The sequence below is a fragment of the Littorina saxatilis genome, linkage group LG15 (genome assembly GCF_037325665.1).
Source record: "Littorina saxatilis isolate snail1 linkage group LG15, US_GU_Lsax_2.0, whole genome shotgun sequence".
NCBI lineage: Eukaryota > Metazoa > Mollusca > Gastropoda > Littorinimorpha > Littorinidae > Littorina > Littorina saxatilis.
This window is the reverse complement of record NC_090259.1, coordinates 8392564-8419695: the sequence shown is the minus strand read 5'-3', so window position 1 is coordinate 8419695 and position 27132 is coordinate 8392564. Positions and strand designations below refer to the sequence as shown.

The window sequence follows — 27132 nt, the reverse complement described above, 5'->3', positions numbered from 1 at the left end:
CTAAATATAACATATTTATATGTTTTTGGAATCATCAAATGATGGAGAATAAGATGAACGTAAATTTGGATCGTTTTATAAATTTTTATTTTTTTTTACAATTTTCAGATTTTTAATGACCAAAGTCATTAATTAATTTTTAAGCCACCAAGCTGAAATGCAATACCAAAGTCCGGCCTTCGTCGAAGATTACTTGACCAAAATTTCAACCAATTTGGTTGAAAAAGGAGGGCGTGACAGTGCCGCCTCAACTTTCCCGAAAAGCCGGATATGACGTCATCAAAGACATTTATCAAAAAAATGAAAAACTTTTTCGATGATTTCATACCCAGGAACTCTCATGTCAAATTTCATAAAGATCGGTCCAGTAGTTTAGTCTGAATCGCTCTACACACACACACACACACACACACAGACAGACAGACACACACACATACACCACGACCCTCGTCTCGATTCCCCCCTCTACGTTAAAACATTTAGTCAAAACTTGAGTAAATGTAAAGACATGATCTTGTCATTGCCATAAAGGAGCTGGCAAATAAAATTATAAAACAAGTCGCGTAAGGCGAAAATACAACATTTAGTCAAGTAGCTGTCGAACTCACAGAATGAAACGGAACGCAATGCAACGCAGCAAGACCGTATACTCGTAGCATCGTCAGTCCACTGCTCATGGCAAAGGCAGTGAAATTGACAGGAAGAGCGGGGTAGTAGTTGCGCTAAGAAGGATAGCACGCTTTTCTGTACCTCTCTTCGTTTTAACTTTCTGAGCGTGTTTTTAATCCAAACATATCATATCTATATGTTTTTGGAATCAGGAACCAACAAGGAATAAGATGAAAGTGTTTTTAAATTGATTTCGACAATTTAATTTTGAAAATAATTTTTATATATTTAATTTTCAGAGCTTGTTTTTAATCCAAATATAACATATTTATATGTTTTTGGACGGGCGCTGTGGCGTGGTGGTAAGACGTCGGCCTCCAAAGCGGAAGGTCGAGGGTTCGAATCCCGGCCGCGGCCGCCTGGTGGGTTAAGTGTGGAGATTTTTCTGATCTCCCAGGTCAACTTATGTGCAGACCTGCTAGTGGCTTATCCCCCTTCGTGTGTATACGCAAGCACAAGACCAAGTGCGCACGAAAAAGATCCTGTAATCCATGTCAGAGTTCGGTGGGTTATAGAAACACGAAAATACCCAGCATGCTTCCTCCGAAAGCGACGTATGGCTGCCTAAATGGCGGGGTAAAAACGGTCATACACGTAAAATTCCACTCGTGCAAAAACACGAGTGTACGTGGGAGTTTCAGCCCACGAACGCAGAAGAAGAAAAGAAGAAGAAATATGTTTTTGGAATCAGCAAATGAGGGAGAATAAGATGAACGTAAATTTGGATCGTTTTATAAAAGAAATATTTTTTTTACAATTTTCAGATTTTTAATGACCAAAGTCATCAATTAATTTTTAAGCCATCACGCTGAAATGCAATACCGAAGTCCGGGCTTTGTCGAACAATACTTGACCAAAATTTCAATCCATTTGGTTGAAAAATGAGGGCGTGACAGTGCCGCCTCAACTTTCACGAAAAGCCGGATATGACGTCATCAAAGACATTTATCAAAAAAATGAAAAAAACGTCTGGGGATATCATACCCAGAAACTCTCATGTCAAATTTCATAAAGATCGGTCAAGTAGTTTGGTCTGAATCGCTCTACACGCACACACACACACACACACACACACATACACACACACATACACCACGACCCTCGTCTCGATTCCCCCCTCGATGTTAAAACATTTAGTCATAACTTGACTAAATGTAAAAACAAGTCGCGTACAGCGAAAATGCAACATTTAGTCAAGCTGTCGAACTCACCGACTGAAACTAAACGCAATGCAATTTTTCAGCAAGACCGCATACTCGTAGCATCGTCAGTCCACCGCTCGTGGCAAAGGCAGTGAAATTGACAAGAAGAGCGGGGTAGTAGTTGCGCTGAGAAGGATAGCACGCTTTTCTGTACCTCTCTTCGTTTTAACTTTCTGAGCGTGTTTTTAATCCAAACATATCATATCTATATGTTTTTGGAATCAGGAACCGACAAGGAATAACAACTGTGTGAATGGTGCTATACTGAATGAAAGAGTGTGACATGAAGTTCTTGTACATCATTGTAAAGAGTGTGAATGACGTTTTAGTTTTAGATGTCAAGCGCTTAGAGCAAGCCTTTTTAACGAAAGTTTTTGATTTAGCGCATATAAATGTTCTTATTATTATTATTATTATTATTATTATTATTATAATAAGATGAAAGTGTTTTTAAATTGATTTCGAAAATTTAATTTTGATAATAATTTTTATATTTTTAATTTTCAGAGCTTGTTTTTAATCCAAATATAACATATTTATAAGTTTTTGGAATCAGAAAATGATGAAGAATAAGATGAACGTAAATTTGGATCGTTTTTTTTTTACAATTTTCAGATTTTTAATGACCAAAGTCATTAATTAATTTTTAAGCCACCAAGCTGAAATGCAATACCGAAGTCCGGCCTTCGTCGAAGATTGCTTGGCCAAAATTTCAATCAATTTGATTGAAAAATGAGGGTGTGACAGTGCCGCCTCAACTTTTACAAAAAGCCGAACATGACGTCATCAAAGGTATTTATCGAAAAAAAGAAAAAAACGTCCGGGGATATCATACCCAGGAACTCTCATATCAAATTTCATAAAGATCGGTCCAGTAGTTTACTCTGAATCGCTCTACACACACACACACACACACACATACACGCAAAACCCACCAAGTGGGTTCATAGCCGATAGTGCACTTGGACTACAACGGCACTGCGCGCAGTGTCTTTGTAGTGCGCTTGCACTACAACCGCACTGGCTGCAGTATCCGCTCCGGCATGGACGAATTTGACACTAAAAAAGGCATAAAATTTGACCTATTTCGTAGCCTATAGGGCACGGAATTTTGACGGAAAGAGTGTCATCATCTTGAATATGGCATTCTTTCCGTAAAAAAAAAAAAAAAATATTTTTTGCTAAAACTTGTTTTCTGAGTCGTTTGGAACCTGGTTGTTACGAATCAAGAATAAAACAACTGGGTTCCAAAATGTGGAACCCACTTGTTTTTTTAGCCCCAGTTGGTACTGTGTGAACATATACATAAACCCGGTTGGTGGGTTTTGCATGCTCACACACACACACACACACACACACACACACACACACACACACACACACACACATACACCACGACCCTCGTCTCGATTCCCCCTCTATGTTAAAACATTTAGTCATAACTTGACTAAATGTAAAAACATCATTTGAAAACAACTCGCCTTACACTACTACCTCCCCCCCCTCCCCCTATCACCGCAATTCTCCGTCATCCCCACCCCCACCTCCACAATAACATTTAAAAATTGATTTATTTTCATTTTATATAAATTTTTTTATTAAAATACAAAGTGGTGACACTTAGAATGCTTGCAGGACTTTAGAATCAGCGTTTACATTTGTGCGGTTGTCGATATGACTCTTTTTTCTACTTGAATGAAATAATGTATGTGTGTGGAAAATGTTACTAAACACAAAGTCCCGATGTATGCCCAAAAGATAGGGATAGTGTGAATATACACCGTCGTGACGTTTCATATAATCATATAGCATGGTAGAAAACGACACTGGGCAAAACCCAGCCCTGACCCGCAAACAAATCAGCCGGGAGACTGACTGAGATAATGACATTTCAAGGATATGTTGAACGTCACGAAACGTCAAATATAAATAATTTGCCTTTTGCTGTACAATAAATGTGTGTGTGTCAGTGTGTGTGTGTGTGTGTGTGTGTGTGTTTGTGTGTGTGCGTGTGTGTGTATGTGTGTTTGTTTGTGTGTGTGTGTGTGTGTGTGTCTGTGTGTGTGTGTGTGTGTGTGTGTGTGTGTGTGTGTGTGTGTGTGTGTGTGTCTGTGTGTTATCTACATGGTGATAATACGTATCTAAACCGTCAGGAGAACGTTTTAAAAAAGTCATTTATGAATAGGCCTACTCTTGCCTTCAGATGTACAGAACTCAGCGGGGAAACAATTTCAATTCACACAATGATGTCATTAAAAAGAATATGTATAATGGCACAAAAAGTCATTTGTAAGTCTGCCTTGAGCTGTGTAGAAAACAACGAGGTCATTGTTGTGTAACGTTATGTATCCGTGACAAACAACGAGGTCATTGTTGTGTAACGTTATGTATCCGTGACAAACAACGAGGTCATTGTTGTGTAACGTTATGTATCCGTGACAAACAACGAGGTCGTTGTTGTGTAACGTTATGTATCCGTGACAAACAACGAGGTCATTGTTGTGTGACGTTATGTATCCGTGACAAACAACGAGGTCATTGTTGTGTAACGTTATGTATCCGTGACAAACAACGAGGTCATTGTTGTGTAACGTTATGTATCCGTGACAAACAACGAGGTCATTGTTGTGTAACGTTATGTATCCGTGACAAACAACGAGGTCGTTGTTGTGTAACGTTATGTATCCGTGACAAACAACGAGGTCATTGTTGTGTAACGTTATGTATCCGTGACAAACAACGCAGTCAAGATTGTTTTTCCTGCGCAAGCTGAGATCATTCCATGTGTGTAACAAGATGCTGTACATGTTTTATCAGAGTATGGTGTGCAGTGTGATGGTGTTTGCATCAGTGTGTTGGGGAGGGAATGCCACTGCAAGGGACACTGGCAGGCTGAACAGGCTGATAAAGAAAGCAAGTTCTACTGTAGGCCAGAGCCTTGACACCCTTGAAGTCCTTGTCGAAAGAAGGCTTGCCAGTAAGTCCAGAGCTATTCTGTTCGACCCAGGGCATCCCCTCCACGACGCACTGATGGATCTCCGCATCACACGGAACGCTCGGTTTCTCATGCCTAGGTGTCGAACGGAGCGTTTTCGGCGTTCTTTTCTTCCTGCAGCTGTGAGATATTTTAACAGCAACCGAGCCATCGTCCTGGCCACAGACTATCAGTGATGCCTTTTAAATGTACCTCTTAGTGATAGATTTAATATGATTTGATGACTGTTTGACCTTTGATCATAACTAGTGCTGTGAAAATGAGCTCTAGCTTTGTTGTGATGGTGTTGACACTATATTTTGCCCAATTGAGTCTAACTACCTGATGGCTAATCTACTGTGATACCTGTGATAACTGATGATGATTACTGTTATTGGTTTTTATGTGTTTGGTTGGTCTCTTCCTTGGTAGTGCAATAGCGTTAATTATGGATTGTTGTTATCATCATTTACATAAAAACTTATCTGTTAATCCAAACAATGATATAATTACTGTGATGTTCTTAACTACACTTTAACATGGAATGTATGTATGTATGTATGTATGTATGTATGTATGTATGTATGTATGTAGGTATGTATGTAGGTATGTATGTAGGTATGTATGTAGGCATGTATGCATGTGTATTGGTGTGTCGGTGTGTCAGGTGTGCAAGAAAAAAGGGTATTTTTATATCATGGGTTTTATGAATTTTCTTCTTTTATTCTTTTATAGTTATTAATTAATGACCTATATGTGCTGATGACTAAATTAATTTCCTTTGTTGGATCAATAAAATGTTATGAGTTATGAGTTATGAGTTATGTAACGTTATGTATCCGTGACAAACAACGAGGTCGTTGTTGTGTAACGTTATGTATCCGTGACAAACAACGAGGTCATTGTTGTGTAACGTTATGTATCCGTGACAAACAACGAGGTCATTGTTGTGTAACGTTATGTATCCGTGACAAACAACGAGGTCGTTGTTGTGTAACGTTATGTATCCGTGACAAACAACGAGGACTGTTGATATACATACTGTTGAAATTTAAAGAGTCTTTAGAACGTCACAAAACGTCCCTTTGAAATAATCCATTTTGAATTGCACATACAACTGCTAGGAAACTGTTTAAATATACACAGTCGTGTCATTTAAAGGGTCTGTTGAAATGGTCAGAGGTCAATTGTAAATGACACGTCATGACTTGCACACAAAACATTGGGATTGTTTTTATACACATGTGATTACATTTCAAAGATCGGTAGAGCGTCATGCCCAAAGAATTTCTTGCACTTTACCTGTGAAGAGCGACCGCGGACTACACGCAATGATACTCGTAACATCTGCAAATATTAGTTGAACCTGCCTCTGCGACCACTGACCTCTTGATAACGACACCCTGTCCATTACAACCTCCCCAAACGATCCCCGACGATTTTTCTTCTATATATTCCCTGTCCATAGCGACAAGCTGTCTCCATCGATCATTCTTTGTGTCGGGTCCGTTTGGTAGTCGTTATAGACGGGGTTGACTGTCCTACTATATAAAACCTTCGAAAATATTTATTCACCGCCAAAATGTAGTCTCAATTTAAGGCGCTTCACAAAACAAAATCACATGGGACATTGGTATTCCCCATTTCACACATAACAAGGAACTTAGTCGATAAATATCGACAGGGAGCCGACTAATGAAATTATAATAATGGGTGTGGGTCTGAAATGAAGTTAGGTAGTAGTTAACATTTGTTTTGAATAATTATTGGTATTTTGACAATGTGGGTAGCATGGAAATGTAAGCATTTGAATGTAAGTCTTAGGTACCATTGTACCCAGGAAGAGAGACGAGAGATAGAGTAGGTTGCAATAGCTTGTGTGGTCTTTGAGTTTTGTTTTTGGAAAGACATTGTTTAAGAAAAAGAAGACAAGTACAGTAATGTAATATTTATTGTGAAAACCAACGATCGTACAAAGAACATGTGAGGCAACATTATGTCTATGATGGTGTGAAGAAAATTAGTTATGATTTATACTATTAATATTTAGACTTGAGACTGAACAGCAAAAGGCGAAGTGTATGTTTTGTGGTGTGAATTGAAACAAAATGAAAAGTGTAAATATCTCGGAAATTGTGATTAAAAGACTTCGTTACTTCTTGATTGTTATTTACTATTATATTCAAGTGCTAGTCTTTCGGATGAGACGAAAAACCGAGGTCCCGTCGTGTACACTACATTGGGGGTGTGCACGTTAAAGATCCCACGATTGACAAAAGGGTTTTTCCTGGCAAAATTGTATAGGCATAGAAAAAAATGTCCACCAAAATACCCGTGTGACTTGGAATAATAGGCCGTGAAAAGTAGGATATGCGCCGAAATGCTGTCGTGTGAAGCCAGAAGGAAGCAAGTCCATGAAACATAGTTTCGAGAAAATCTACTTTTTTGTTTGCATCTATGTATTGAAATACAAAGCTTTAAATTGTTTTGCTTTTTACTGATGAAATGCAGGGCAGTGTTTTGCGTTTCTTTAGTTTTAAAATATCAAAACACACATTTGATTAATCACTCAGAAATAATGGGGCTTTTTGTGGACTTGCTACCTTTTGCCAAATTAATACACAAAACTCATTCACTTAAAAATAATGGTAAAAGGCAGTAACAGGACTGCTTTTTGTAAAATTATGTCCCAACTTAAATCTTGTTTAAAAAAAAAAGGGAGGAAAAGTCAGCAATGGACTTAGTTACTGCTCTCTGCCATTTTATTTTGATTTGGCTGAGAAAAAGGCATAAAGCAGGAAGTGGAATTACTGCTTTCTGCTAATTTATTATCTGAGAAAATGCAAGTTTGGAGAAAACGTTTTCCCATACACCCTTCCCCCCCCCCCCCACACACACACACAACACACACAACACAACACACACACACACACACACACACACACGCACACACGTACACACACACACGAATGCGCACACACATACACACACTCTCTCTCATCCTTTATTTTGGTTGTCTGTATGTCTCTCTCTCTCTCTCTCTCTCTCTCTCTCTCTCTCTCTCTCTCTCAGCTCTCTCTCTTCCCCATCCCCCCCCTATCTCTGTCTCGCTCTCTTCCCCTATCTCTTTTGCCAAGAGTTGTCCTTATTTTCATGAATTGGTCTCTCCGAGTGTCTCCACAACGTGACTTGTGCCCAACAAAAAAGATAAATGCATAGAAAAAAATATCCCAAAGACATATACACGTATGTGCCTGCGGAGAAAAGAACTTCCTGTTCATTGTTGCGTTTGGCTGGCCCTTACATAACCTAGCTACATTTCCATAATTTCTTAAAGCTGTTTCAGTAGTTTTCCTTTCTCTTTGTCAATTGCAATGCCGCAGATGTTGATGTTAAGCAGGAATGCCTGACTGACTCATTGCGCAGCATCGCTTTTATGAAATCACATCTGTTGTTCGTACAAAAACACGAGCAATTCGGTTTATTTCATGTTTTTATAAAACTTAATTCGTTTGATGCTTTCACACGTTTTGAGGCATAGTCGCACACACACACACACACACACACACACACACACACACACACACACACACACACACACACACACACACACACACACACACACACACACACACACTCTCTCTCTCTCTCTCTCTCTCTCTCTTCCTTTTTTTTCTGCTTGTCTGTATGTCTGTCTGCCTCTGACAATAAGGTGTTCAATTTCTCGAACCAGACTTTTTCAAGTGAGAAATTGCGAGAACAGAGAGCAATGAAATATGCATTCACGTAATAATGCTGGCAAGGAAGTAAGTCCAGTGCAAAGCTGAAAACCAAGAACTGAGTCCATGGACTTGCTTCCATTTGCCAATTTTTTCCTTTGATTAAAACAATTTAAGTGGACTTACTTCTTTAAACATTTTATAATAATTGATCGCACAACTTAGACAATTTGACAAAAGATGCGCCTTTGTTTTCTATGCAATATAATACGATAATCTCAGTTTGACCAAATTTGGACTTGCTGCCTTCTGCCAATACACGGCAGAATGGCTGCGATCTGCTGGCCGATGTGAATGCGTGATGTATTGTGTAAAAAAATTCCATCTCACACGGCAAAAATAAATCTCTGCGCCTTGAATATGTGCTCGATATAAATTGCATAAAATAAAGATAAAAAAAAATAAATAAATCCCTGCGCTTAGAACTGTACCCACGGTATACGCGCGATATAAGCCTCATATTGATTGATCCCAGCGAGCTATATCCCGTGAACGCTATACTGTAATCGATTTGAGAAATGTGCACACCGAATAATACATGATAAAGAAGGATTCGTTGTGCCCGGCTACGTGCTACAGTTGGAGATGGAAGTTCACCAAAAATGGGGACCATACTAACAAAAATACGGTGGGTAAAATAGGCGCCCCCATTTTTTCAGCAAACGCCACCCCAGGCCGCTTTGGACGGGTAGAAATTCCGTAGTTTCCAAGTCTATGGATAAAGCTCGCGTAAGAAGAATACGTCACGGTCGAAAGTCTTTGACGTCAATTAATGCATCATGACGTCATGCCTCCCTGTAGTCTTTCTCTCTCGCGCAGTGTGTGTGTTTGTGTTCATTTTGTGCACATGTGTTAGTGTTACTGTGTGTGTGTGTGTGTGTGTGTGTGTGTGTGTGTGTGTGTGTGTGTGTGTGTGTGTGTGTGTGAATTTGGGTGTGTGTGTGTGTGTGTGTGTGCGCGCACGCGTGCATGAGTCTGTACTCGTATGTGTGTGGTGTGTGTGTATTTGTGTGTGTGTGTGTGTGTGTGTGTGTGTGTGTGTGTGTGTGTGTGTGCGTGCGCACGCGTGCATGAGTCTGTACTCGTGTGTGTGTAAGTGTGTGTGTGGGCATAAGTGTATGTGTGTGCGTGTATGTGTGTTTGTTTGTAAAGGTGTGCATGTCCGTCTGTCCATATGTGCGTATGGGTGTGTGTTTTGTGTGTATGAAGTTTTTTGTTAGAGAGTGAGTGAGTGCGTGTGAGTAAGTGTGTGTGTGTGTGTGTGTGTGACTTGGTGTGTGTGCGTGTGTGTGTGTGGGTGTGTATGTGTGAATGTGTGTGTGCATGAGTTTGTGTGTATGTTTGTGTGTGTATGAGTGTGTATATGTGTTTGTTTGTAAAGGTGTGTGTGTCCGACTGTCTATGTGCGTATGTGTTTGTTTGTTTGTTCAACGCCCAGCCGACCACGAAGGGCCATATCAGGGCGGTGCTGCTTTGACATATAACGTGCGCCACACACAAGACAGAAGTCGCAGCACAGGCTTCATGTCTCACCCAGTCACATTATTCTGATACCGGACCAACCAGTCCTAGCACTAACCCCATAATGCCAGACGCCAGGCGGAGCAGCCACTAGATTGCCAATTTTAAAGTCTTAGGTATGACCCGGCCGGGGTTCGAACCCACGACCTCCCGATCACGGGGCGGACGCCTTACCACTAGGCCAACCGTGCCGGTCTATGTGCGTATAAGTGTGTGTATGAGATTTGTGTCAGTCAATGTGTGTGTGTGTGTGTGTGTGTGTGTGTGTGTGTGTGTGTGTGTGTGTGTGTGTGGGTGTTTGTTTCTTTGTTTGCTTATCGCCCAGCCGACCACGAAGGGCCATATCAGGGCGGTGCTGCTTTGACATATAACGTGCGCCACACACAAGACAGAAGTCGCAGCACAGGCTTCATGTCTCACCCAGTCACATTATTCTGACACCGGACCAACCGGAGTGTGTGTGTGTGTGTGTGAATGTGTGTGTGCATGAGTTTGTGTGTATGTTTGTGTGTGTATGAGTGTGTATATGTGTTTGTTTGTAAAGGTGTGTGTGTCCGTCTGTCTATGTGCGTATTTGTTTGTTAGTTTCCATAATTATCAGGGCGGTGCTGCTTTGAGATATAACGTGCGCCACACAAAAGGCAGAAGTCGCAGCACAGGCTTCATGTCTCACCCAGTCACATTATTCTGACACCGGACCAACCAGTCCTAGCATGCACTAACCCCATAATGCCAGCCGCCAGGCGGAGCACCCACTAGATTGCCAATTTTAAAGTCTTAGGTATGACCTGGCCTGGGTTCTAACCCACGACCTCCCGATCACGGGGCGGACGCCTTACCACTAGGCCAACCGTGTATGTGCGTATGAGTGTGTATTGTGTGTATGAGATTTGTGTGAGTCAATGTGTGTGTGTGTGTGTGTGTGTCTGTGGGTGTGTGCGTGCGTACATGCGTGCGTATGTACATGTGTGTGTGTGTGTGTGTGTGTGTGTGTGTGTGTGTGTGTGTGTTTGTGTGGGTGTGTGTCTGTTTGTATAAGAGATAAAGAGAAAGAGAGAGAGAGAGAGAGAGAGAGTGGGTGGGTTGGTTTGTGTTTGTGCGTGTGCGTAAGTGTATGTGTGTGTGTATATGTGTTTGTTTGTAAAGGTGTGTATGTCCGTCTGTCTATATGTGCGTATGGGGGTGTGTTTTGTGAGTACAGTGAAGTGTGTGTGAGAGAGTGAGTGCGTGTGAGTGAGTGTATGTTTGTACGTGTGTACGTGTGTAACTTGGGTGTGTGTGTGTGTGTGTGTGTGTGTGTGTGTGTGTGTGTGTGTGTATTCGTGTGTGTGTGTGTGTGTGAGAGAGAGAGAGAGAGAGAGAGAGAGAGAGAGAGAGAGGTTTGTCTTTCGCTGGGGTATGCAGTGCCTTGGCGTTGCACATCTACTTAATTATTATGTCTGATGTCTGATGTCTTATGTTTTATGTCTGATGTCTGATGTCTTATGTCTGATGTCTTATGACAATCTCTATTCTTGGTCCATCTGTCCACGATCCAACTCGACTTCTTACACCTTATTATCGCTGTCCCGGAGACTGAAATGGCGATTGTAAGAAACAAAACCTATACCGTGGTGAAAAAGCAGATTTAACAAGAGAAACTATTCAAACAAAAATAACACACCGATCAGAAAGTTCTATCTTACATACATTATTCAAATCTTAGGTTGACTTGAAATGCCAGTGTTGCATAGAAAGTCCGGACACTAGCTTTGGCGGTATTGTTGTTGTTGTTGTTGTTGTTGTTGTTGTTGTTGTTGTTGTTGTGTTATCTTTAGTGTAAGTGTTGGTGGCGTTTTTGGTGGTGGTGGTGGTGGTGGTGGCGGAGATTAATTGTATTCCAATCTTTCATGTTTTTACTGCGCTGGTTTGCTTTTGATCGACCAAATTTTTTATCAAATTATCAAATTCATGATTAAAGGTCCTTGTCTACATGTTTATACCGAAATCGCCATTTGACCATTAAAATGCAGAGTCTATTATCTACAAATATCAACAATACACCCCCTTTCGATCAGGAAAGACGAAACCAGTGTAGCCGTTTGAAAATTCATTGTAGTATTCCAGCGTAGTACTCATAGTAGGATATCCTTATTTGGAAAATGCCAAGCGCAAAACTCCTCTCAAATCCCGTGCATTTCGTGCGTTTAAAAAAAAAGCGTGGACAGCGCTCCAGTGTCAAACTGTTGCTGCACTTGTTTGGGCGTGGCTATAAGCATAGTGACATGAAATTGATTGGTCAGTATTTTTAGGCGAAGCACATGTTCTCAGCAAACAGAAAACAAAATATTGGAAGCGTGAGTCACGCTACCCAAAAATAAAATCTTTGTTTACATATTTTTTTTTTCTATAACTTTTTTCCCCATGGTTCATTCATCATCTGACATAACTTTTTAGCGAAATCTAACCATAAGATTATTGAAAAAAAGCAAAAATGTAGACGACCACCTTTAAATCTCCCAAAGTAAATTGTTTTCTCTTACCAAAATGTAAACCAGATCCTTTAAACCCCCAAAAGGTGAGGTACAAATCAAACATAAGTCTTCTAAGGACATGCAAATGAACTCTCTTTCTTCAAAGTGGTCCTCTTTTTTTACCCGCTCTCTTCTTCACGCTATGTTTGCCTACAGTCCACCGAGAGTCCTATTTCATCTCGTCAACCGTACCTTGGCCTCCGTTGCTAAGTTCTGTCAACAAATAATTGCGAAATTCCTGATTTAAGATACAAGGGTGCGGGTATACTTAAAATCACATTTAATTTGGTAGATCGGTTCTTTATGAGTGCTCTTTTACTTGACGCAGAAAGGTACATTCGACGGAATACAAACCGGAATATATGCAGAGAATACCACATAGCTTGCCGTGAGATACAAAAGTTCACACGAGGGTTTTTTCGATTTTGAAATGCGAGCTTGTTTAGCGAGATTGTTTTCTTCATAGCTTTGCGATACAAGGTACACACGAAGGGAATTTTCGATATTGAAATGCGAGCTTATTGAACAAGATTTTTTTCAGCATAAAGCCTATACAATTAGTTACCTCTAACGACGGGCGCAGTGGCGTGGTGGTAAGACGTCGGCCTCCTAATCGGGAGGTCGTGAATTCGAATCCCGGTTGCTGCTGCCTGGTGGGCTAAGAGTGGAGATTTTTTCGATCTCCCAGGTCAACTTATGTGCAGGCCTGCTTAGTGACTTAACCCCCTTCGTGTGTACACGCAAGCCCAAGACCAAGTGCGCACGGAAAAGATCCTGTAATCCATGTCAAAGTTTGGTGGGTTATGGAAACACGAAAATACCAAGCATGCCTACTCAACGAAACCGGAGTGAAGCTGACTATGCTCTCAGAGTATAGTGTGGGGAATCCAAATGGGCAAACGAGCTCACACGTAACCAGACAATTCTGGAACGCTGAAGAAGAAGAAGTTACCTCTACTTTGAGACTACCTCCATTACAAGTCCTACCTTTCTCAGATTTGTCGGAAATCGCAAAACAGAGGTTTCATTGAATCTGTTCGTCTATTTCAAGGTGTCTGGTTTTGTTCTTGTCTGTCTATTAGGCCACTTACCTGTTCATTCCTTTATTTCTTAAAATCTCAAACAAGCACCGACTGATTCGGATCACACTGATGACATTGTGCTATGTATCTTGTTGCTTTTGCATGAATGTGTGGCCATATTATTTCGGTGGGTGTGCGAGTGTGTGTCTGGTTGTGTTTTGATGTGCCTGTGTGAATACGTATACTTGTGCTTGTGCGTGTGTGCGTGTGCGTGTGCGTGTGTGTGTGTGTGTGTTTTTGTCTGGTTGTGTTTTTTTAGTTTAGGATGTACCTGCGTTTGTACGTGTACTTGTACTTGAATGTGCCCGTGTGTTTGTGTGTGTGTGTGTGTGTGTGTGTGTGTGTGTGTGTGTGTGTGTGTGTGTGTGTGTGTGTGCCGTGTGTGTGTCTGTGTGTGTGTGTGTGTCTGTGTGTGTTGTTTGCTGCGTTACGGATGTGCCTGTGTTTGTTTGTTTGTGTGTATGCGTGTGTTTGTGTGTATGCGTGCGTGAGTGAGTGCATGTGTGTGCGCGCGTGCAACGGACAGTCAGTAATTTCATGAGCCCAAGATTTATTTTTAACACATGTTTAATGCATTTTTCCATAGTACTGTAGAAGAATGTTGTACAGTAAATGTGTATCTTTTTCCCGTATATTTTAATTGTAAAAGTAACACAACATTTGTTATATTAAATAGTGCAGAAATATAACTCGTACTGTGCATTTATTACACGATTTGCTTGTTTGCTGTCGTGAGTAGTACATCTTTTTCTGTGTTGTTCAATCATCGTTTTTTAATTGGAAAAAAACCCACAAGCATGCAAGATTGATAAGCTAATGATACGTTTTATTGACAAAACTTAACATTTACTAGAACCTCGATCTAAAATAAAAAAAATAATTACAAATAAAAATAAACTTTCTATTAATCGTTGAAGTGGACGAACAATAGAATCAACGGACACAGGACTGGGTCTAGTTTGTGTATGTTTGAGGGGGGGGGGGGGATTCAAAAATGAGGCTGCGGTACCAGCGCCGTCTAGACAGCTGTTGAGGTCCAGAGGCAAAGTCAAAGTGGGAGTTCGTGGGGGGGAGGGGGGTGCCTTCTCCCTCCCCCTTTTTGGAGGGGTATTTTGAATCTCTCCGTGACGTTGGGTATGTACCCAGATGCAACGAGTACGACACTCTTATCATACATCCGGGACCATTTCTGCGACTTTTGACACTGTTGACAGAAGCCTCTGATTGGAGTAACGCGGGGTCAAAGTTGGAGCAAAATGTATAGAACCTTTACTGAGATCACTGGCTGCCACTCAAAGCTGAATTTCTAAAGGTTCAAGGAAGTATCAGTGATAGCACATTATAAACCAGATGTTCATCATGGAAAACAGGACAGCACGTTTCGCCCTGCAGTCCGGACTGACGATCTAACAGCGAACGACAAGAAGAAGACAGAATTATGGAAAACATTGGTGTGGGATGGATATAACAATAATGTTGACCACAGTGACTACTTTCACAGAAATGGCCATACATTTTAAGCCTTGACAGACCAGTGCTGTACGGGATTCATCACAGGACTTGGGCAGAGCGGCGACGGTGCACCTTACAACCATTATTATTACACCCCCGGTATAGGGGTGTGTATAGGTTTCACTCGATGTGTTTGTGTGTTTGTGGCGGTGTTTGTGTTCGCAAGTAGATCTCAAGAATGAACGGACCGATCGTCACCAAACTTGGTGAACAGGTTCTTTTCATTCCTGAGACGGTCCTTACAAAATTTGGGACCAGTCAAACACACGGTTAGGGAGTTATTGGTGGATTAAAATTATACAACGACTTATAGACGGACACCCCCGTTGGTCAAAGGGAAATAACCATTCTCACTGCCACCAACTGAGAAGGTTATTTCCCTTCCCTTTGACGGGGGTGTTTTTCCTATCAGAGGAATTTCTTGTTATTATTATTCTCTTTATTTATATAGCGCCTTATCCGAAGTTCAAAAAAACAAACAGTTTCTTTAACGCTGAGCCATCAGGGAACGACGCTACGCTTGTTGCCTTCACTCAGCACAGCCGAGTGACCGTCGAAACACCTGGGCTTGCCGTCGCACTTAATGATGCGGAACTTGTTGGTGTTCCTGTCGTAACGCACCTTCACCGAGTGGGAATGGCCGTTCTCCTCCGAAGTGTCAAAGGTCAAGGTACGCCTATTGTTGCGCATGCGCCGGAACTGCTCGAGGTTGAGGTCAATGGTGTGCGCGTGAAGACCGACGGGATCGGGGAGGGAGGGTGACGTCATCAACACGGTGTGGGTGAAGGGGGTGGGGGCGGTGGTGTTGTTGGTGATGGGGCGAGACGCTAGGTTTGGCGGTGAGCGGAGGTACTTGGTGTAGCGTCCTATATCCATGACAACGTCACGCAGCGCTTCCAGCTCCTTCCACACGGGGTCGCCCTCGTCGTGCATGGGCATGATGGGATAGCGCGTGCGCAGCATACCCACCCCAGCAATTTCCGGTAAAAAGATGCGCACCCCGGAAGACTTGACGGCTCTCACCCTGCCTGACTGTGGTACAGAGAAACATAACGAGTTCGTCTAGTATCTGTGTGTGTAACGAAAGCAGAAGAACAGTATAACGAGTTCGTCTAGTATCTGTGTGTGTAACGAAAGCAGAAGAACAGTATAACGAGTTCGTCTAGTATCTGTGTGTGTAACGAAAGCAGAAGAACAGTATTGACTGCGCGAGTGAACATATAAATATGTACCCGAAGAAGACTCCAGGGTCGAGACTGTTGAGACTTTTTGTCGTTTTGTTAATACACGAGTTCAGTATTTTGGGGGGTAGTTATATGTGTATGGGCGTATATGGCACAATATGAGATCAAGACCAGCATTACTTATCCTGGTTGCGTTACCAATATGACATCGCAAAGTCTATCTCTGAGCTTTGGCCCCTTGACCTATGTCGTCTCTCTTCTCTCTGACATTCGCCTCTCAGTTAGTATCTCACTATCATTTCTAGCCCCTTGACCTATGTCGTCTCTCTTCTCTCTGACATTCGCCTCTCAGTTAGTATCTCACTATCATTTCTAGCCCCTTGACCTATGTCGTCTCTCTTCTCTCTGACATTCGCCTCTCAGTTAGTATCTTACTATCATTTCTAGCCCCTTGACCTATGTCGTCTCTCTCCTCTCTGACATTCGCCTCTCAGTTAGTATCTTACTATCATTTCTAGCCGCTTTAGCGTCCACACACACTAACTCACCCCTCACCTGTCATCTCTAACCTCTGCCCCCCCCCCCCCCTCCTCTCAACCCTTATCATTGAACCCACGGACACTGACTTTATCAAAGACGCTCCCGCTAGTGTACGCCATGCCGCGGCCATAGCTCATTCTTCAACTCTAACCTCTGACCCCATGACCTCTGAGCTTTGACTTCTGATCTCTGACCCCCTCACCTCTTAACCCATAAAAGCCTTCGATCCTGTATTGAGCCCAAAGGTGTTTTTTAATAGAAAAATCAGTATCAAACCTTCATGCAGCGAGCTTCGTGACGTAAGCTTCGCGAAGTTGAATTCGCCCAATCAATACCCGGCTTAAACCCTCGTCCTTGACCCGACGACACTGACCTTGATCAAGATCCCGACGATGTTTTTGCTGGTGTCTGTCGTGTGGAGGACCGCCTCGTATTTCCCCTCTCACCTCTGACCACAATAACTCTGATCTTTCACCTATGAATTCTGAACCCTTGACCTTTTAACCCCTAACCCCTTGTCCTTGACCCCACGACACTGACCTTATCCAAGACGCCCACGCTGTTCCTGGTGGTGTCCGCCTTGTCGCGTCCCACCTCGCCCCCGGAGAAGAACTGAGAGGGCGTCAGGTAGTAAGCCTTGCTGTTGGTGCCGTTGTACGCTTTCTCTGGCGTCATGCCGCCATTGCGGCCGTCAGCCTTGACCGTCTTGCCCAGAGTGGAGGAGTGCTCTCCCCTGTAGGGAGAATCAAAAATCCAGAACGGAAGGTTACTGGAATGTTTAATTTATGACAAAACAGAACGTTACAAGCACTGGAACTTCAACCGAAAGGAAAGACATATAACAACAACAATAACAACAACAATAACAATAACAATAACAATAACAACAACAACAACAACAAGAACAACAACAAGAACAATAACAACAACAACAACAACAACAACAACAACAATAACAATAACAATAACAACAACAACAACAACAACAACAACAATAACAATAACAATAACAATAACAACACTTTATTGTCCATTAAAATGTTACATAAAAAATGGAAAATTTTCTTCCGCACACCCTGCCTGCCTGTAAACGATTATAACAACAACTGGACAAAAGGACAACACACATAAAACATAAAACGTAGATTCACGTATGTAATAACAAGCACACCTATCATACTTCCAATAACACTGACCTAAAGTGTTGTCCGTGTCATCTTTAAATTGAATAAATTTACAGATAAAATCTAAATATAAGGAGTATTGTTTATCGCCTCTTCAGCAGGTCATGTTGTTCGAGACAGTAAGACAGATACAAACCTATGATACTAATAAAGAACTTGGAAAATCTTCCGTGTCGCTAGCCAGTCAATAATCAATCCGAAGACTATAAATATAGATTTATGAATCATAAATAGGCTATGTTATGTCTTTTGATTGCGGGAAGGTTTGAGCCTTTAAACTTTAAAGCCATAACATAACCATACAATATTATAACATTGCCATTATATATAACATTATTTAACATTCATAATTTATTCATTTACAACTCATTTATTTATAACTCATTTTTTATTTTTTTATTTATTCATAATTTATTTATTCATAATTTATTTATTCATAATTTATTTATCTGTAATGTATTTATTTATAATGTATTTAATTAATAGTTTATTTATGCACAACTCATTTATTAGTTCCACCTGTAGGGGAGCTTGAAGGGGTTCCAGGTGTGTAGGGGGGTCAGGTAGACGATCTCCAGGGGGATGGCATAAGACACTCGCTTGACCACCGTGTCGCATTGACCCCTCCTGCGCTGCCAGCGGTTCTTGCAGTTGGCGACCGACACGGGCGCCACGCGGGGCTGAGTGGTCTCGGCCACCCACAGATTCCTGTCGGCGAAGCCTCGACTGGCCACCTTTTGGGTTGAAAGAGAACTTGAATTCAAATTATGCAACATCATGCAATGCACAGCCTCAACTGGCCACCTTTTGGTTTGAATGAGAACTTGAATTCAACATTTGCAACATCATGCAATGCATAGCCTCGATTGGCCACCTTTTGGGTTGAAAGAAAACTTGAATTCAGATTATGCAACATCGTGCAATGCATAGCCTCGATTGGCCAACTAGTGAATAGTAGTAGGGGGCAACGCAACCAGGGGCGGACGAGGGGGGGGTTTCAGGGGTTTCCGGAAACCCCCCCCCAGCCAAAATTTTTTTTTTTAAATGGTGTTTTTTTGGGGTATTAATCAGTGACAAAATCTGCTGCCTGAAACTGGTAATGATCATCCTCAAAATGCACCAGATTGCACCATTTTGCATCCTTTTTTACAAAATTTTCCGGGGGGGCATGCCCCCGGACCCCCCTAGCAAGCTAGGCGCTTTGCGCCGTCGGCTCGGCGCTTCGCGCCTTCACACCCATATCTTCACAATATACTTTTGGAAACCCCCCCCATAAAATGAACTGATCCGCCCCTGGCAACAGTAAAGGTAAAGGAATAATAATCGACCGGTGCTTTGATACAAGCTCCTGTGATGCATATATGTAGAGGTTACATGCCGAGTCTCAGTGATTATTAAAAATAATGGTCGAAGTTGGCGGATCATGAAAAATGCGAGCTTCAGCGAGCTTTTTCATGACCGCGAACTGAGACCATTATTTTTAATAATCACTGAGACGAGGTGTGTAACCTCTTTATTCCTCCTTTCTTCAGTTATTCAAAGAAAACAGGAGTTTTTGTGCGAAAGTTTGATCGAATCCGAATCACTCAACCAGTCAACCTGCGCAGGCGATCGATTAATGCGCTGTCAGTATAGTTCCGTGCAAATCATTCCATTCTGTTAACACTTCTTGTCAGTTTCCCTGTTTTAGACTAAAATCAAGTACACAGATATGCTGTTATTCTGCTGTGGCGGTCAAGGCAGATATTGTGTGTTCTGTTTATGTTTTAGTATCGTTTAAGATAATGTTCTTTCCGCGTCAAATGGGACTAGCAGACGAACTTTTGCACCCGTGTTCCAACGTTAATTACTGTATGAAGTTCAGTTTTCTGGGGAAAATAGTGTATGAAACCGCTTTATGTTGTTTAAATTGATGAGATGTGTGCATTTGGTTGCGTGTGATCTGTTTATAAAATGAAATATTGTTGAAAACTGACCGTCGGATTGCAGTCAGTGTTGTCGAAGAAACTGCGTTAAAAGAAGGGGAACTACTCTTGTCGGCAAGAGCATGAGTTACTTGCCTTGGGAATTTGCTTGTGATGAACGGTGTGTGCACGGCAGATCTAGATTCAGAAAACAACCTAACTCATGGATTTTACATGGAGATTCATGTGTTCAGGCCTGTAGTTGTTAATTTAAATGCGGTATGTTTGTATTGTTTGCTCCAGAGATGTATATTTCGTACGTATAGAGCGTTCGGAACTTTTCAGTCGCAAAAGTAGTACCAAAACAGAACAGCTTCTCAACCCATTGCACTATCGAGGATTCAGGCTGTTGCTGGCTCGTTATTTGTTTGGTTGCTGGGTCATTATCGAAAAATAACTAGCTCTACAAGTTTACAGAGGTAAAGAAGCAGAGGGGGGAATAAATACACATAATTGTGTATAAAGATGATATTTGGACCTGTGGTTTTTTTTAGGAATGGGATTTGCACGCGATAGGTATGGGATTTCTGTCAATTGAAAACAGATGAGAAAGCCTATTTTTGATGAACAGTTTACAGTCAATTCTCACCTTTAGGAGCCTTCACAGAAAGGAGAGATAGGGGCACGAACCAGTGAGGCTAACACAAAGTCGGTGTGTCCTGCTCCCCGACCGACCCACTTTTTTCTCCCGACCCTAGAACTTTGTGTTGAACTGTCAACAACAAAACTAAATAAAAATAAAATTAGTCGATTTTGGAGACTGTACAGGAGAAGTTACAGGGAACACAGCTCGCACGAGTTACGGCCAATAAAAAGCAAAATGTGCTGGAGTAAAAAGTAAATAAATAAACTTTTCCCCCATAGTGTTGCGGCCTGCCACCTTGTCCCAGCAGTGAAAGAAGCCTGTGTTGAGTGGTTGCTTGTAATGTATTGTATTGTATTGTATTGGATTGGATTGGATTGCATTGCATTGCATTGCAATGCAATGTATTGTATTGTATTGTATTGGATTGTATTGGATTGCAATGTATTGTATTGTATTAGTATTGTATTGTATTGGATTGGATTGGATTGGATTGCATTGGATTGTATTGTATTAGTATTGTATTGTATTGTATTGTATTGTATTGGATTGCAATGCATTGTATTGTATTAGTATTGTATTGTATTGGATTGGATTGGATTGCATTGTATTGCAGTGCATTGCATTGTATAGCATTGTATTGTATTGTATCGTATTGTCGAGTCTGGTCTAGTCTAGTCTAGTCTAGTCTAGTCTAGTCTAGCATTGCATTGCATTGTCTAGTCTAGTCTAGTCTAGTCTAGACTAGTATTGTATTGTATTGTATTGTATTGTATTGCATTGCATTGCATAGCATTGCGTAGCATTGCATTGCATTGCATTGCATTGTCATGTCTTGTCTTGTCTTGTCTTGTAATTTAAAATAAGAGCTGAAAAGAAACCTTTTCGCCCATGGCGTCGCGGCCCGCCACCTTGTACCAGCGGTGATAGAAGCCCGCGTTGAGTGGCTGCCCGTTGAACACGTCCAGCTTGATCTGACCCAGACCCGTGTCATTCAGCTTGCCCTGGTAATTGTCCTTGCCCGGGATCTGGTTCATCAGCTGGTCCAGTCGGTACCATCTGTGTGATACATGCATTGTGATCATTACAACGCGTTAAATGAATAATATATAAGAAATAAGGTACACAGATCGCTTCCAAATGTAAACTCGTACCATAAGATTCTGCGTGTCAAGTAATGCTACCGCGCAGGAGGACAGCCTTCACTTGGAAAAAGCAAGAGTTTTCAAAGCTCTATTAACTTGAGTAAAACAGGCAAAGAAAAAGCACTCTTTGTAGTGTCTGGGTTGAGTTACTTCCCTTGTTTGAGTATGTGCTGGTAACTAGGCCGCAGCGTCATAGACGTGGCAGGCTCATAACCGCCATGACGTACCTAAACTGCTCATCCTTGCCAGTGGGGTTGACGGAGAACCTGGCAGCGCGTGACGCCACATACTGGTCAAAGGAATCGTCGCCCACGATCCTGGCGGCCAGGTTGTCCACGGGTTTGAGATGTGAGAAGGGGAGGTCACCGGAGACGGGGTGACAGAGGATCCTGTAGTTCCACTGAGCGAAGGTGGGCATACCGTCCTCAGTGATGTTCATGACGCTGGTGGGCAGGTAAGCGAAGTTCTCGTTGCTGTTCTTGTCCCCCGTGTAGGACGTGAAGCGAATCTGCTCCTGTTGCACGAGAAAAGGGATTAGATAGAGTGTGTTTCGATTGACCTTCCTGGACTGGTATGCAGGGAAAGGTTTTAGCGGCACTTGGCCGCATGGTGGCGCTGTTTGTTCTGTAAGTCGCGCGAATTGCCATTCACGAAACCCCGTTTCGACCCGCCAAAGTCACGTGACGGTTTTAAACTGACGGGACCTATCTCTCGGCTCTACAGTGGCTAACGGCATGATGCCGCCGGGTAATCTTTTGATGTTCGGATGGCTGTGTCCGCATCTGGTCTGACACCTCTCTGACCGTGGTTATCTCGTCTAGTAGGAAGCGTCGAGTGGCGGGGAGTTCCTTTGATAAGGGTGTTTGTGCGAGTGGTTTATAAATAGACAACCTCGTTCGCTAAAAATGCTGTGATGTGCACTCGTGAATGCCAGTTAAAATCAGAAATTAAAGCGTAGTAGCTAAAACGGCCTCAGAATCTGAAACCACCTCAAATTCTTTATTTTCTTGAATACCACTCTTGCTGGTGGTGCTGGCTGTAGGCGGAGTTCTCTTTGCCGATCTTGTCCCCCGTGTAGGACGTGAAGCGAAACTGCTCCTATAGCACGAAGGAAGAGGTAGAGAGCGGTACAGAAAATTACTAAACAGATTAGACTGCCAACGTTCCAAAATCTTTGATGGTTTTGTTTTGTCCGAGGATAAACTTTCCATAAACTTACCTTTCTTTGAATATTAAAAGGACAAATATTGTTTCTTTATGGAACGTTAATCACAGATTAGCGAAACATTCACAAGAAAGTAGAAAAAACTGGCGACTGCATTTTAGAAAAAGAAATAAAAAGACCAAAAACATAGCCACATTTTTACGACACAGCATAACAATAATATCATAATTTATTTTCAATTACATTTTGACAAGATTTGTACTTTGTGTTAACGCAAGCAGTGCCCTTTCCTTCGTCTCGATTCCTGTTCTATGTTAAAACATTCTGTCAAAACTGGACTTATGTAACAACGGTGAAGATTTGACAAAAAGACTACCTGAAGTTCAAACCAGCTGTCGGCCTCAAGCTGATGTCGGTCGCTGTCGAACGGTTCGTCCAGTGTGACGTCAGTGGTCCAGGCGCCCTCTAGGTAGCACAGATTGGGCTTGAAGTACTTCCGGTAGTCCCGAACTGACGTGTCTCCATCCCGCCAGGCTTTGAACCACTCTCGTAACTCTGTGATCTGAAATATTATTGAGTATATATACTACACGTCGTAGGCCTGTTATGGCATTATAATACTCCTCTCTGTCTGTCTTTCACTGTATGTATCTGTCTCTCTCTGTCTCGCTGTCTCGGTCTCCCCCTGTCGCTGTCTCTGTCTCTGTCTCCCCCCCCCCCACCCCCTCTGTATTTCTCCCCCCTCACTCTCTCTCTCTCTCTCTCTCTCTCTCTCCCTCTCTCGCTTTCTTTCTTTCTGTGTCTCTAACACACACACACACACACACACACACACACACACACACACACACACACACACACACACACACGCACACACACACAAACACACACACACACACAAACACACACACAAGCACCCCCGACCCCCCCCCCCACACACACTCCACCTCCACCCTCACTCCCCAACCCCACCCCAACCACACATCCCCCCGCCACCCTGTTTGTTTTTTGCTTCAATATTGTCAGTTGAAGTTGTGTTTTTTGTGTGTGTGCGTGTTTTTTTTCTCTTTTTAGCGTAGCAAAACAAGCATAAAGGAGGCTATTCCTGTCCATAAGAGCTCTAGTTGATGAAGATGTGGTGTTTGTTTGTTAGATCCCTGCTTGCTGTGCCTGCGACGGGCGCAGTGGCGTGGTGGTAAGACGTCGGCCTCCTAATCGGGAGGTCGTGAGTTCGAATCCCGGTCGCTGCCGCCTGGTGGGTTAAGAGTGGAGATTTTTCCAATCTCCCAGGTCAACTTATGTGCAGACCTGCTAGTGACTTAACCCCCTTCGTGTGTACACGCAAGCACAAGACCAAGTGCGCACGGAAAAGATCCTGTAATCCATGTCAGAGTTCGGTGGGTTATGGAAACACGAAAATACTCAGCATGCCTACTCAACGAAAGCGGAGTGAGCTGACTATGCTCTCAGAGTATAGTGTGGGGAACCCAAATGGGCAAACGAGCTCACACGTAACCAGAACATTCTGGAACGCTGAAGAAGAAGAAGAAGAAGAAGAAGAAGAAGAAGCTGTGCCTGCGTGGACTCTCATTGTGCGTGTGGTTTAATGTGTGATTTAATTGTGTATTTTGTTAGCTTAAACGCCCTAAAGCCGAAATAAAACCTTGAAACCATACCTGGTCATCAACAGAAGTCCTCTGCAGCACCGCAGGCGGAACGTCAGGGAAGGGAATGTCTTGAGTAGCGTGGTAGTCCCCGCTGGAGCGTGACGGCATCTTCAGCTTGTAGTCATTGTGGCGTGTCCGGAACTCCAGTCCGTTGAGCACCGCCACCACCTCCCCCATCCCGCACGTGCGCTCGTGGTCACTGTGGTCGTGGATTGACGCCACGGCGTTGGACGTGTGTGTGGCTGTGTAGTATGGCTTGCTTCCGTCACGGGCCATGCGCACCTGCCCACATGTGAGACGAAGTTGAGGTATGGTAAGGTAAAGCCTGACATTAATTGGGCGAAGTCCATGTGATTTAGTTGGTTTAAACACAATTTTATTCAAAATACTTGACATGAAACAATTGACAAAAATGCAGCAAGGACACGAACTCAAGCAGATGCTTATTTGACGTGACCATAACAATGCTAAGTTACACAAGTTTTCATGATGGTGGACAACACAATTATTAACCAGAAGAACAAAATGTAGGAGGGGGGTATGGGGAACTTAATCAAAACAGGAGGATTTACAGAGAAAAAAAATAAAATAAAATTAATCAAAGAAAAACATAAAAGAAAAAAAATAAAGAAAAAAATAAGGTGAGACTATGTGATTTAGTTTTGTGCGTGCTGTCCTTGTATTGGTGTGCGAAGGGCGCTGTGGCGGGGTGGTAAGACGTCGGCCTCTTAATCGGAAGGTCGAGGGTTCGAATCCCGGCTGCGGCCGCCTGGTGGGTTAAGTGTGGAGATTTTTCCGATCTCCCAGGTCAACTTATGTGCAGACCTGCTAGTGGCTTATCCCCCTTCGTGTGTACACGCAAGCACAAGACCAAGTGCGCACGGAAAAGATCCTGTAATCCATGTCAGAGTTCGGTGGGTTATAGAAACACGAAAATACCCAGCATGCTTCCTCCGAAAGCGGCGTATGGCTGCCTTAATGGCGGGGTAAAAACGGTCATACACGTAAGATTCCACTCGTGCAAAACCACGAGTGTACGTGGGAGTTTCAGCCCACGAACGCAGAAGAAGAAGAAGGTGAGTGGAGAATTCTTTTATTTTTCAACTTTGGGCGAAGTCTTCTTCACAAAGCTCGCTGCACGAAGGCTTGGCACTGAAATGTTGGTAGAAAAACCTCGCGAAGTCAAATACGGCTTTAATTAAGGAAGACCTTAAGGTAAGGTAAGGTAGGGTAAGGTAAGGTAAGGTAAGGTATGGTATGGTATGGTAAGGTAAGGTAAGGTAGGGTAAGGTAAGGTAAGGTAAGGTATGGTATGGTATGGTAAGGTAAGGTAAGGTAAGGTAAGGTATGGTATGGTATGCTGAGATAAGGTAAGGTATGGTAAGGTACGCTAAGGTAAGGTATGGTATGGTACGCTAAGGTAAGGTAAGGTATGGTATGGCAAGGTACGCTAAGGTAAGGTAAGGTATGGTATGGTAAGGTACGCTAAGGTAAGGTAAGGTAAAGTATGGTAAGGTACGCTAAGGTAAGGTATGGTATGGTATGGTAAGGTACGCTAAGGTAAGGTAAGGTATGGTATGGTAAGGTACGCTAAGGTAAGTTATGGTATGGTAAGGTACGGTAAGGTACGCTAAGGTAAGGTATGGTATGGTATGGTAAGGTACGCTAAGGTAAGGTAAGGTAAGGTATGGTAAGGTACGCTAAGGTAAGGTATGGTATGGTATGGTAAGGTACGCTAAGGTAAGGTAAGGTACGGTGAAATAAGGTATGGTCAGGTAAGGCAATGCATGGCATGGTATGGCAAGGCAAGGCAAGGCATGGCAAGGCAAGGCAAGCTAAGCTAAGCTGAGCTAAGCTAAGCGAAGCTAAGCTAAGCTAAGCTAAGCTAAGCTAAGCTAAGCTACAAAATAAGTTAGGCTAAGCTAAGGGGAGGTACGGTTGATCAACAGTCATTAACAATGAACCCTCAGCAGCCAACTGTCAACAGTCATAACATATTTGTATTACATGTATTACATATCATTTACCTGTTTGATGCCCGAATCTCCCCCTGACCGGGCTGTCTCCTCCGTGTACAGCTGCTGCAGCATCACTTGGCGCGTCAGCTGGGACATCACTCTCTCCAGCCGTTCTATGCGCTCTTCTGACGCTGCTTCTGACGTTATTGCTGACGTGACGTCTCCTCGCAAGAGGACGAGGAGAAGAAGATATAGATGCATAATGGTCTGCGTCTGGTGGGACCCTGGGATCTGCAGTAGTCGATCAGACGTACAGAGAGACAGACAGACAGACAAGACAGAGAGACAGACAGAGAGACAGACAGAGAGACAGAGAGTCAGACAGAGAGACAGACAGGGAGACAGACAGGGAGACAGACAGAGAGACAGACAGAGATCGAGACAGACAGAGAGACAGACAGAGAGACAGACAGAGAGACAGACAGAGAGA

At 42.7% G+C, this 27132-nt stretch overlaps 1 protein-coding gene and 1 long non-coding RNA gene across 2 annotated transcripts in view; both read right to left on the bottom strand.

Annotated features, from left to right (window-relative positions):
• Positions 1–27132, bottom strand: part of LOC138948433 (uncharacterized) — a 179115-nt gene that overhangs the window by 120197 nt on the left and 31786 nt on the right. The window lies entirely within an intron of this gene.
• LOC138948428 (uncharacterized) lies at positions 14290–26933 on the bottom strand (the record flags this gene model as incomplete). Its single annotated transcript, XM_070319963.1, is given in 8 exon segments — positions 14290–16284; positions 17517–17709; positions 18680–18894; positions 21589–21766; positions 22080–22366; positions 23394–23579; positions 24694–24966; positions 26712–26933. Coding segments are annotated over 8 exon segments (2055 nt in total). The 3' UTR covers positions 14290–15753.